Raw genomic sequence first — 13775 nt, forward strand, 5'->3', positions numbered from 1 at the left:
AGGCTAGGCGGGAACTCAAGAGATTCACCAGTTTGTGCATCCTAAGGGTTGGGCCTTCCTTCTCCACTTTTTTTCCCCAAGTTCTGGGACTGAACCCAGGACCTGCTGCATGCTAATCTGTATTCCTGGAGTACCTCCTCTGTTTTCTTGAGACAGAGTTTCACTCTGTAGCTCAGGCTGACCTGGAACTCACTATGTAGTTCAGGCTGGCTTCAAGCTTGATGATCCTGTCCCAGATCTCCCAATCCTGAAAGATCACAGCAGTGATTCATTGAAGGATGTTATGCCAATTATGTGTCTGCTCTTCCCGCTACAGTGGAAACACACCATTCTAAAGACTATGACAAGGTTCAATAACACACATTACATCTGGTAGCTAATCACAAGGACAGTTATAACCTTGGTATTCAGGGGATTACAAGTTCAAGGCCAGTGTGAACTACACAGTGAGACCCTGCCTCAAATGAAAGAGAACCAAGTAGGTAAAGAAAGCTGGCTCCGAGGTTAAGAATACTTGCTATACTTGAAGAGGGGTAGAGCTGTTCGCAGCAGCCCTGTGGCAGCTCATAACTGCCTTGTCACTCCTGTGCCAGGGGACTCAATGCTCTCTTCTGGCCTTGAGCAAATACCCACATTAAAAAAATAAATCTTAAAAAAGAAAACCAAGTGAATCTCATTAGAGCCCACACGCACTCACACCTCTTGGGGTGTGCCTTACTTTCTTCTGAAGTGCCCCACCCCAAATCCTTGAGCTTAACCTCTATTTCAAAATATCTTTACTAAACTTTTAAAACTGGAGGTAAAATAAACAAGCCTCAGAAAAAAATTAGCCAAAAAAATTTTTGTTGGATGGTTAAAGCATTATATAATGCAATATTGTAGTGGGTCTGAAATATGCAGGTGCTGAAATTTTAGCCACAAGTAATAATGTTTAGGGATTTTTTTTTTAAAGCCTAAATGCAGATAAAGTGTTTCTTAACAACAAATAGCTGGGAAAGACATTTAACACAGTTCTGAAAACAATTGTCTAATCTTGGCCCACATACAGAACAGGTTGTTCAACTCTGGTGTAAATTAGGGCTGGAAACAACAGGAATGATCCACATCAGACAGAGGCAGGGTGTGTTACGGTTCTAGACCTCAGCAACGTGGGAGGAAAGAATCTGTGCAATGCAACAGGAACAAAGACCCACAACAGCAGTGGTCAGTGGGTTTACTTTTCATGCTCAGAAGGCATTAGAGTACCATGAAGTGGGGTAAAGGTTTGTGAGCACATCTGAAGAACTCAGAGTGTACCTTAATCTACGGGCATTTCAAATCTCCAGAAACTGTTCCCTAAGTTGTATTTAATAAATGTGCCTGAGTACTGTCAAAGCTGGAGTATTTGAGTTAGGCATTCCTTCGAATACCTGGTGAGGTAGTTCAGTGGATAAAGGCACTTGCTGCTAGGCCTGGCAACTCAGGTTTGATCCCTGGGACCCACATGGTAGAAAGAGAGAGCAGACTCCTAAAAGCCATCCTCTGACCTCTAAACACACTTGCCTATTTACAAGCATAAACATAAACACACAACAAATGTTATTTTAAAAATCCATCTGAACTCTATCTGAATGTTGCTCATCATGCTAGACACCAAAGATACACAGAACACATGCACAAGACTGGATCCCTTACCACAAAGCAGTTGGTGCTAGTTAGTGGAAAAGAGAAAATCAGCTGCACAGCAATTCTTACCACAGCAAGAATCTGAAGCTTACCAGGGTCTCCAGCATCAATCACTGATGCCCCGCACACACAGCATAGTGCTCCTCTATCATAGCTCTTTGTTTTTATCTACTCACTGATTTATTTGAGACAGTGTCTCACTGTGCGGCCCTGGCTAGCCTGGAACTCACTAAGTAGACCATACTAGCCTTAAACACCAGAGATCCGCCTATCTATCTCTGCCTTACTAAAGGTGTGTGCCACCATGCCAGCCTTGCTTCTTTATTTTCACAGACTCACCAAAAAGTCAATTAAATGCTTACAGAATAAAGGTAGTTTATGCTTCTCAGAAGAAGAAAAACAAACTTGAGTTGGTCAGTGTTTCTGTAAATACAATATAAATACAGTAGTATAGATTTTGTACATGCTACAGTATAAATACTTTATTAGTGGTGTCCTCTTGATGGTGCAAAAACAACCCTCAAACTTGTCTTTTTACACATTCAAGAAGCCTATCACTCCCTGAATTCACCTCAGTGTACACACACACACACACACACCCCTACCTCTCAGCAGTAACTTGCTTGAACTCCAAATGTCACCGTTTCTTCACACAACACTTAAAGTAAAAGAGACAGTCTTGCTAACATGGGTCACAACGCCCCTGCAGAGTACTTGGAGCACTGACTGAGAACACTGTGGAACTAGTTGGGTTTAATACTGTAGAATGTGAGAAGACTTTATTTTCACACAAGTAGTTTTATGAATCATGGAAACTGAAATCACAAAACAATGATGTGTTTCCATAATCCTAGCACTGTGACAGCTAAGGCAGGAACCAGGGAGCTAAAGACCAGCCTGGGCTACATAGTCAGAGGCATGTGGAAGCCACAGTTCTACTTCACTTTGAACTAGACAGCTAACCAGACAGGTCACTTTAAATAAATACCAGGCTGGTGGCTACACCTTTCACTTGCAGGTGGATCTCTGTGAGTTGCAGGCCACCCAAGGCTATGACCGAGAGATCCTGCCTTAGCTCAGAAATAAAGGACAGCTCCTGCTCCTGGCCTAACAGATGAGCTAAAGGTCTATGCAGGCAGGCTGCACTAGCACAGGGGAACAAGAGAGGTGGCCTGTCTAGCTGCAGAAGTCCCAAAGATGACCAGGGCACAGTGGAAAAGTACTAGCCTGGAGTCGGGTGTTAGCTGAGCTAAAAAGCCGGTCTTAGGTAACTAGCACCTTGTTCTTCTCAGGTGTAAAATGACAAGATTACAGTTCTCCCTAACCCTCCCTAAACCACAGTTCATATTTCCAAGTGGTTAGTTTCAGCCTACCCTTTTATAAGGCATTGCTTCCAAAAACATCTTCGTCTGTTTATAGACTTCTTGGCCTGTCTTGTGGAAGGTCTTGAGAAAGTCTATGAACTCCTTAGTCACTCGGTCCGTCTCAATGCTGGTCTGCCGGTTTATGGAGGGACTGGGAGCTTTGGCTTCCTGAATTTCTGCTGGGAAAATTAAACACAGTAAGTTTTCTTACCCAGAAGACTGATGTATGGAATTACTCTATGTAGCTAACAAGATTACTGAAATTATGCTTAATCAAAATTAAATTTGTATCACTTTATATTTATATATATCACTAACTCATTTGGATGAGTTTCCTTAAAGTAAGGAAAATTAGTAAGTGTAAGTAGATAAAACCATATGATCTAAAACACACTCAGCAGAACTGGAGCTGGGCTCGGTTGGTAGTGTTTGCTGACACGTGGGAATCCCTGGGCTCTAGCCCCAGCAACAGTGAACAGGCAGGGTGTGCACAACTCTAAGCCCAGCACTTGGGAAGCAAGGAAGATCCCGGTCAGTTAAAGGCCATTCTCAGTTGCCTAGTGAGGTGAGGACAGCCTGGGCTACATGAGGTCCTGCCTCAAAAACCTCATCTACAGGATGACCAGTGGGCCAACAGGTAAAAGAGCTTGTTGTACAAGCCTGGCAACCTGAACTCAATCCTGGAAACCCACAGGGTAAAAATACAGAATGGAGTTCTGTGTTGTTCTCTGCCCAACAACTGAACTACGACATACCTATTCTTAGAGGCAGAGGCAGGAGGATCTCTCCTAGTGAGTTCCAGACCAGCCAGAGCCAAAAAGTGAGATCCAGAAAATAAACTAACCCATAGAAAAAGCAAATCAAGTACTAACAAAAACTCTCACATTTGTGCTACCAACCTAACAGCTGCCTTGAGTAGCTAAGGATACAGGAAGGCCGGGTAATTCATTCCAAGGCAGCATGGGATGGCTGGGTGCTGTGGAGAAGAACTAGCGCCACCCCCTCCAATAAAAAGCAACTAGCCACAGACCAGTAAGATGGCTCAACATGGGCTTGACAGGGGACAATGCCTGTCACACAGGCCCAGAGGTGTGAATTTTAGCTGTAGAACCCACATAAGGTAGAAGGAAAAAAAATTCCACAAAGTTGTAATATGATCTCCACAGACACACACCCAACATTTTTTTTCGTAACCTAAGAGAAAGCACACAAGATCCTCACTATAACGCTGCTCGTTAGCAGTTCTAGTCACTGAGAGTGAGGCAGCACCCTTTCTTCAACAACTTTCTTGATGATCACCTGAGTCAAAGTCACCGGTGGAAATAGCCACCAGTGCAAGCACGAAGGCATCAGGTGACACGCAGCATTAGAAAACTTCCAAATCACACTTCCGCTGCCAAGACACAAGGCCAGTTTATTTCCCCCACCATTCAGTTTGCATCCAAGGTGAGTGCATTGGAAATGCCTGTAATTCTAGCGTTCAAGGTTGAGGCAGGAGGATCAAGTTCTAGGTCAGCCTGGATTACACAGTGCATCTGACACCAGCTTGAGCTATATATAGCCAGACACACACACACACACACACACACACACACACACACACACACACACGTTGGGGGAGATAGAGAGATTTTTGTCTGGTTTTTCCTTTGTAGACAGTATCCCCGCACCTCAGCTTCCTCAGCAAGTGTGCATCACCCACCCCACAGGAGAAAGAAACCAAAAGGTAATACAATCTACCAACTTCACACCTTCATTCTGTTTTTGAGACACGGCCTCACTATATACAATACAGAATGGTATTGAACTCACAGAGATCTGCCTCTTTCTACCTCCTAAAGTCTGGGGGTAAAGGCATAGGTCACCATACCTAGCCCCATAATGTTTAGGAAAAAACTCTGATTTCTATACATGGGAACATAACCTACTCCTCACATTAGATAGACGGATTATAGAATTACTTATGTATTTTATGTAGATGGGTGCTTTGTCTTCATGTGGGTCTGCAGGAAAGACAGTGAGGACATCATTATGCGCAGTTGGGAGCTGCCATGAGAGTGCGGAGCCCTCTCTCCAGCCCCAAGACCCATAATCTTAACGGGAAGATGGACACTTCATGCATGACAAACACACAAATTAAAGCACAAAAAATGCCATCAAAACTTCATAATAATAACCCTGTAATTTAGGTAATAATCAACAAAACCATAAAGTTGTCTTGGGCATGGTGTCTCTTCACAACAACAGAAACTCTGACTAAGACAAACTCTGAAATTTGATCTTGACAAGAACACAACAGCTCTTACACTGTGCAGGCGGGAACCCAAGTGTCAGAACTTTAAAAGGTGAATTCAGTAATAATCAAGTTAAAACCCACATGTCCAGCTGGGTATAGAAGCTGCAGAGCAATCCCAATGCTCAGGAGGCTGAGGCAAGAGGAATGTGGATTCTAGGCCAGCCTGGGCTACAAAGTAAGACCTCATGTCACAACATGTTAATTGGGACACTAAGGGTAGGAAGAGATACAGTCCAATAATCTAAAAGAGCGTACTCCTACCCACAAAGCAGGACATGCCATAATGGGCACAGCAATCCTAAACACACGTGTCTCTAACAACACAGCTTCAAACTGCAAAAAAACAGAAACGGAAATGTAAGGAACAAGAAACAAATTCAACAATTCTGAGTGACTGTCAAAGCAGGAGGTCAGAGAAAAGAGGAAGAACACAACACTTGGACAGTCAGGATGGCTCAGCAAGTAAAGGAACTTGCTGCCAAGATAAACATGAGTTCGGTTCTCAGAGCCCTCACATGACTCTCATACAGTGTCCTGTAGAGGTGGTTCTGATGCTAAGGTCCTGTTCCCCAACTGGTTCTTGATCTGTCAGTAAAGAAAGCCATGGGCCAACTGCTGGGCAGAAGGTTACAGACAGGACTTCCGGGTCCCTGAAGGAAAGGAAGACACAAGGAAGAAGAGGAATTTTGCCATGCTTTGGAGGGAGAAGAGAGCAGCAGTCATGTGAGGTCTCGGGAGAAGCTGGGGTGTGGGGCCACTACTACAGGCAGGTGGTCAGGGATGTTTGGTGGGAACTAGATAGAACTAGCCACTCAAGTTTAAAACAGCTGGGAGGTATGGAGCTATGAGTATTGTTAAGAGTGTGCTTTTCCAGGCATGAGACAGTAACACCCAACAATTGTGCCAAGGAGGCAAGTTGAAAAACTACAGGCAACACTGTCCTTTAACTCTCCCCCCATATATCCATTTATGCCCTCTCTCTCTTTCTCCGTGTGTGTAATAAAATACTGCTCAACAGCAGAAGCAGACATACATTCCATGTGACAGAACTGACAAATGAAGCAGCTGAGCCTTGAAGATGTTTAGAAACCACAATGATCTCCTAAGACTAAGGATAGAACTAAACTCAAGTCAATTCTTGACTCCTGAGCCTTCCTATACTCCCTTACGGCAGAGCACCAAGCAGATCCTTGAAGAATGCCAAGCCCTTACACTATGTGGAGACTGAAAGCTTCAGGAGCAAAGGCAGAGAAAACCCAGTCACCTCCTTCATGGTTTCATTTGCGTACACTAACAAAGGGAAAAGTCCTCAGATGAGCATACTAGTTCACACCTATAATCTCAAGGCTAAATCAAGACGGTTGGGAGTTCAAGGACATCTTGGGCTTGGGCTTGTCTAAAAATATAGTCTACCTCAAATCCCCTTTAAAATGTAAGCCAAGGGCGCTGGAGCAGAGCTCAGCACTAGAAGACAGGGTTGGTTCTATCAGTGCTTGGCAGACCACGAAACAAACCACCCAAGGAGATGGAAGAGAACAACATAGCCACATTATACCTGTACTGTTTGCCAGGGGCCACACAGCCAGAGCTTGCACATCAGCTTACACTCATCTTGTGTTTCTCAAATAACAACAATTTGCAGCTCAAGTCCATCCAGTCAAACAGGTCCAAGCTGTCCATCACCCGGCTCAAAGGTTTAAAGATCTCTGCAGCCCAGTGAGCACGACCACAAGGACAGCAGTGTTTCAGCTGTCACTCAAGGAGCACAGCTCTGAGAGCATTAAATCACTTGTTAACTTAACAGTTTCGTGAGCTGGATGATATCACGACCTTACACATGAATGTCACCTGTCCAAAGTCACACACTAGTAGAAGAAAGAGCTAGGATTTGAATGCAGACAAGAATCTTGAGCCTAGGCCAGTTCTTTATAACCACCCTGCACCATCCTTTCATTACTGCATCATCTGTCCACCTCAGTCAGCACAGGAGAGGCTCAAAACATGGGTTTGTGGCTAAGAGCACATACTTCCAGAGCATCCATGTTGAATGGTTCACAGCCATCCGCAACTCCAGCTCCAGTGGACCTCTGTGGACACAGCACTCACATGCACACTCAAACACATGAATAATAGTAATAATAATAACAACAATAAAAAAGCCAAAGAGGAGGATGAAAGCAACAGACTTACTTAAACCTCAGAGACTAAAGCTAGCAATAGGAGTACGGTGAGATCTGACCTCAGCCGATCAATTAAAAGTCAGTGAGTATCAACCAATCACCTGCTATGTATGATTGTTAGAAGGGCAGACCAAATATTACATCAGATTTCCTCTTTGATATATGAAGAGGATAAACCTTTATCTGAATGGTTATTAAGAATAAAGACGACATGAGGAGGTGCGGAGTGTCAGTTACTTGCAGCATAATCATGGGGACCTGAATTTGACTACCAGCACCCACTAAAAAGGCCAGCTAGGCTGTCAGGTATCTTAATCCCAGCACTGGGGTGGCAGACACTGGAGCTCCCTGGCAGTCAGCCTATCCAAATCGGTGAACCCCAGGTTCACTGAGAGACTGTCTCAAATAATAAGAAAGAATAATCAAAGAAGCTACCCAGTGCCAACCTAAGCTCTTCCCTCAGCCCCCACACACATACAAATTCTTCAAATCCCTTAGAGGACTGTGCTTTGTTTGCAATCGAGCTCCCTGGGCTTAAGAGCTTTCTTTTGTGCTGCTAATACAAATAAACTAACAAGGGTAAAGGCTCCACATATTGAGGAAGTAAAATAAAGTCACAGAAAACAAAGTTGATCACTGGTCTAGATGCTAAGGTAAACCTGCACCGGGTATCAGCTGAGTGTCCTCACTAAGCACCTAACAGGCAACCAGGCTGAAGTGGAAAACTCACCTGGAAACTAACAGCCAACATTGCCATCACTTAGAAAGGAAGGGTTTTACATACATTGAGCCCCTTGCCCTCAGAAGCTTTTGTGTACAAACACAGTTACAGCTCTAACACTGGAAAGGGAGAGAGGGCAGGGGTAGGGATGTACACCTCCTACCCCAGCAGAAAATGGGGAGGGGAGATTCCAGTTTTGAAGTGAACTACACAGTGAGTTCAAGGCCAGCTTGAGGCTCTAAGCATGACCCTGTCTGGAGAACTGAAGGACCGATGACAATGCTGGTGCTAACAGAGCCCCTGCCTAGCACTCAGGAGAACCGAAGTTTAATCCCCACTACTAGGCAGGTAGTTAAAAGATACAGACCAAAGGGAAAAGCAGAACTCCCCACTGGTGATAATGTGTTCCTAGAGAATTTTGGAAATGCATGAAGTGATGGGCAAACGACAGGTAAAGAGCTATTCCTCAGAACATTAATCACCACTTGGCACCATTTGGAGATTTGTACTGGCGTTGCTATGAAAGCTATGGAATTCCTAGTGTTAACAGAAGGACCTTCCAATACTCAGAACTGAAGACAAGGCCGAGCATCGTTTTAGTTGTTTGCATTGACACTTACTTAGCTTGGTTAGTCTGTAAATGTACATGTGTGCACATGTTGCCTGCATCTACGGAGGTCAGAAGACAATTTTGGGGATTCAGTTTCTTCCTTCTATCACTTGAGATCTGGGGCCCATTCACACTCCAGTCATCATGCTTGGAAGGAAGTGTCGTTGCCAACTGGAGCACTGTGCAGGCACAAAGCCAAACTTCTGAATTTAAAAAACTGGGGTTTTTCTCATACAATTATATTTCGGTCATATTCTTTCCCCTACCCCAAAATATCTTAAAGAAAGAACAAGGTGAGTGAATGATTCCTGGCCTCAGTTCCTCAGTTCCACCAGAGTCGTGCCAAGATATCCTAGACAACAGTTAAGAAGCATTTCACTGGCCAGATATGCATCAAGGAATTTGCTCCTTTAGACTAAATAAATAAATAAATAAATAAATAAATAAATAAATAAATAATTTTTAAGTGGCTTGCATATGCAGAATGTGTGTGTGTGTGTGTATGTGTGTGAATAATCATATGTAGAAGGCCAGAAAAGGTCTTAAGGGGGCAATCATTGCTCATTCTGCCTTTAAGAGACCAAACTACTCTAGGAAGGGGGTGGGGCTCTAGAAAAGCACTTCCCCTGCCAGCATCAACGCTTCCTCTCAGTCTCTCTCACCATTTCAGACTTACCAGCCTCACTCTGAGCCTCTTCAACAAGCTCACTGACAGAACAACTGAGCCTTTGATTACATTTGTTTTAATTTTATTTGTATGGATGGATGTCTTGCCTGCATAAATGTCTGTATGCCACTTCTTTGCCCAGTGACCAAGGAAACCACAAGAGGGCACTGGACTCCCTGGAACTGGAGTTGCCACATGGGTGCTGGAAATCAAACCTGGGTCCTCAATATGAACAGCCAGTAACTGTAACTCAGTAACTCCTAACACCTGAGACTGAATCAATATACCTTTAATGACATCTCTATACAGCACTTTAAACATCCTCATTTTCATTTTTATTATTTGTAATTGAGTGGTGTGTGTGTGTGTGTGTGTGTGTGTGTGTGTACAGGTACCCACAAAGCCCAAAGGCACTGGATCCCCTAGAGTTGCATTTACAGGCAACTGCCTGACAGAACTTGAGTCCTCCACGAAAAACAAGAGCCCTAACTACTAAGCTATCTGTCCAGACCTTAAGTATTACTTTAAAAAGCAGATGAAGGCTGGGGGAGCCTCAGCAGTTAAGAGTACATACTGCTTTCCAAAGGACCCAAGCCCAATTCCCAGAACCCACATGGCACCTCACAACCATCTGTAACTTCAGTTCCAAGGCATCTGACACACATTTCTCTCCTCTGAGGGAACAGGCACACAGGGGTGCACAGACATACAAGAAATCAAGACATCCACAGACATAACACTTTAAAAATGAGTAAACACAAATCTATCCACAAGAAAATACTTAATATGAATTAAAGAGCCCCAAATGAGCCTTTTCCTGTCTGTTCCCTAAAAACATAAGAAATAAGCTTTAAGAGAGAAAGTCTCTCAGTGACTTCCAAGTTTAGAAACAGCCTTGTCTCCTGAGTTATGGACGGAGTGGGTTTTACACAAGGTAAACAAACAAGGACCAGAAAAGATAAAGGCATGAAAAACATAAGGCAAAACCACTAAGTAGCCAGTGATAAGCAGTGTGGATGAGCATGGAGAGCTTCATAAACTGAACTACACGCTTCAGCTCTCTTTAAGTACTCCTGCGGGATAAAATGCTTCTTTAAAAAATCAAGGAAACAGTGTCTCTTTAAGTCAAAGAGAATATTATTTCATGTACTGCCTGGTCATCAAACTTGATTCCCATGTTAAGTCTGGACTAGAACTTTCTTGGGCTTACAGAGGTGGAAGGCTGAGCCCACCTGCATTCTGCATCTAGTCTGCAGCTTACTCAGGCATGGAAGAAGAAAACAGAAAATTACCCTTCTTGGATCCAGCCCTGGAAGAGGCGCTGAAGAACTTCTTCACTGTGGTGACCTTTCGGGTTTTCTCATTGGTTTTCTTTTCCTCAAACTTGGAGAAGGTGAGGGACTGGGCTCCTTGGCTGCTCTGGCTGCTAGCGAAGGCCTCTTCCTCCTCCCGCTGGAGTCTGAAATTCAGAGGAAACACTGAATGATCTGGATCCTCTCCAGGTTTTCCTGGGGCCTAAAAGATCTTGTTCAAATTACTGAGAAAGGTCTGACTTTAAAACAAAAACTAAATATACCAAGTAGGTCTGAGGTCTCAAGTACATAGCTGTAAGATGAAATTCTATACCCGGTGAAGCTTTCAGTATATAGCTTTAATCCCCAGGACCCCAAAACAAACAAAAAATAAAAACATAACCAAACATGTTTTACATATAGAATTACCTGTCTCAGCATTTGGGAGGCCCACAAAGAAATATCACTGAGTTTGAGGGTCACAGACTAAGACCCTGTCTCAAATTACCATATTAAGATTGATTTAATATGGCCTACCCCACCCCCTCCTGAATTGTTCTGCTTGGCCTCATATTAATTTTGGCAATATGTTCTAATTGACTGGCTCCTTCTCATTCTCCGGCTCATTCTGTCTTCACCTGGACTAGCTTGTTCTCTCTTCAACCTCTCTGTTCAACTGTCCAGTAAGACTGCCTCTCTCCGTCCCCTTCTGCTGCACTGCTCTCCACAGACTCTACTGTACTCCCGTACTGTGCTCTCCCCTTCCAGTACTGTCTGTCTCTCCCTTAAGTAGTTTCCCTTTCCTCTCCTCTCGTGAGAGTTGGGAGGATCCTAGTCTGTCAAATCTTCCTCTGACTCATTACTCTGTCTGCCACTCAACTAGACATCACTTTAAAACATGGGTCCTTCCTTCTGTAAACTAACTTTACCCTCATTGTTTGGAACTAAAGATGTGTACTAAAGGTATGTCTTTATTCCAGCCAGAGGGATTAAAGGCTGAGCCACACAACTACAAACAGTTATTTTCAGTAAATAACACAATCTTGGAGATCACAGTGTGATCAAATATTTATCCTGCAACAAGGACCCAAGTTCAATTCATATATGAGACAGTTAGAGAAGAATTTAGTTCCCAAAGCCCATATCAGGAGATTCACCTCTAACTCCAGCTCCAGGGAACCTGACTCCCTCTTCAGGCCCCCACACACGTGGCATGTACACACACATACAAATATTTCAATGGTGCCGAACAGATTGCTTAGAAGTTTAGAGCACCTGCTCTGCAGAGAACCAACAATTCCCAGGACATCACAAGGTCACTCACAACCCTATTTCCAGGAGACCAAATGATCCTTCCTCACTCCCACAGGCACTAGGCCCACATACATACATACACAGATACATATACATACATACACAGATACATACATAATGCAGGCAAACATTCATATGCATTAAATAGTAAATAATTTTACATCTTTCATAAAGGAAGAAATGGATTTGTGGGATGGATGCAGTTCAGAGGCAGAGTTCACACCCAGCATGTCTGGGTTCAATCATCAGCACTGAAAGTTAGGGGTGTATGAGGAGTGTAGTTCTTTTCCCTATTTGAAAGCTACACAAAATAACACTATCCCACAAGACAATTCCTAGAGCAGAGTGGAAACCAAGTGTTTTTAGAACAGAGGATAGAAAACTCCAGAAGAAAGGTCTGAGAAGGCTCTACAGTGGTAACATTCATGGCAGGTCTATAGGATGACCAGGGGTCTAGATAAGCAGGCCTGGGCACGATGGCTGTACACCCGATTATATCTTGGTGACCACACCCCACCTCCACATAGCCTGTAAGGTCCTTTACCGTTCTGCCAGTTCCCAGTCCTCTTGGATCTGCTTCTGCCGGGCCTTGTGGTACTCCTCCCTCCAGCACTTGGAGCAGAAACCCTGCCAGGCAGGGTTGCCATAGTAACCGCATCCTTTCTTACACAGTAGCTCAGACTGATCCACGTGAATTCCCCGGCGTTCGGACTTCAGGCTCATCTTCTTCCTGATAACCAAGGAATGAGAAATTTAATTTACTTCCATACTATTAAAATACAACATTTATGAAGCAAAATATGAAGGAGTCTGAGATCTTCAAGCCATAAGGGGAGAAAGAACAGAAGTACAAAAACCAAAGTTAAACTCGGCAAATTCAAGTTGAGTCACAGTAAAGAAAGACTTCATCTGAGGCCCGAAATACACAGAGCACCTTCAGAGACTAATACTGGATTAAAGACCTAAGCATAAAGCTTTAAACTCCTAGAAGAAAAGCTTCCTGACACTGGCAAGGACTTCAGTATGTCAAAAGCACAGGTAATAATAGAAGCAACAAAACCAGACAACAGCACAAAGCAAACTTCTAACAGAGTAAAGAGGCTGCCTACAGAAGGGGAGGAGGCATTTCCAACCTCTACAGAAAAGGGTAAACCCAAAATATATAAAGAACACCAACAACCCAACAAGATAGAATACACAACTCTCCAAAGGAAAACTAAGTGTCCAACAGACTGTAAGACCCTGTCTCAAAAAATACACCAGAAAGGGGGTAGGGCTGAGATGGCTTGGCAGCTAAAGATTCCTGTCCCCACAGCTGATAAGTTGAGTTTGAACCCTGGGACTACCTACGTGGTAGATGGTATGACAACTTCCCAAAAGTTGTTCACTGACCTCCTCAGGTGTGTGGTGGCACATAAATACTCAAGCAAGATTAATAAAAAATATTTTTATAACAGATAAACAAGCTGGGTGTGGCAGTGCATGCCTTCAATCTACCACTCAGAAGCAGGTGCATCTCTAGGTCACCTAGGAATACTTAGTAAGACCCTGTCTCAAAAAACAAGCGTGACTACAAAGGCTGGGAATGCTAGCATATGCCTGTAATCAATCAGTCTGAGGCAGGAAGACTGCAAGTTCTAGGCCCACCTAGCTTTCAGAGTGAAAT

The 13775-nt window shown here is 43.7% G+C and overlaps 1 protein-coding gene across 3 annotated transcripts in view; it reads right to left on the minus strand.

The window, feature by feature from the left end:
- The window catches only part of RABGEF1 (RAB guanine nucleotide exchange factor 1), a 38439-nt gene that overhangs the window by 10701 nt on the left and 13963 nt on the right, over positions 1-13775 (minus strand). For 2 of the 3 annotated variants that reach the window (XM_080940500.1, XM_080940498.1), the window contains exons 2-4: positions 12654-12839; positions 10796-10962; positions 3039-3208 (exon numbers count right to left, since the gene is read on the minus strand). In XM_080940500.1, coding sequence (XP_080796626.1) covers positions 3039-3208; positions 10796-10962; positions 12654-12832 — 516 coding nt within the window. In that variant the 5' untranslated portion in view covers positions 12833-12839. The remainder of the gene's footprint in view (positions 1-3038; positions 3209-10795; positions 10963-12653; positions 12840-13775) is intronic. The other variant, XM_080940499.1, reaches the window with a different exon arrangement.

The sequence above is a fragment of the Micromys minutus genome, assembly GCF_963924665.1.
Source record: "Micromys minutus genome assembly, chromosome: 29".
Taxonomy (NCBI): domain Eukaryota; kingdom Metazoa; phylum Chordata; class Mammalia; order Rodentia; family Muridae; genus Micromys; species Micromys minutus.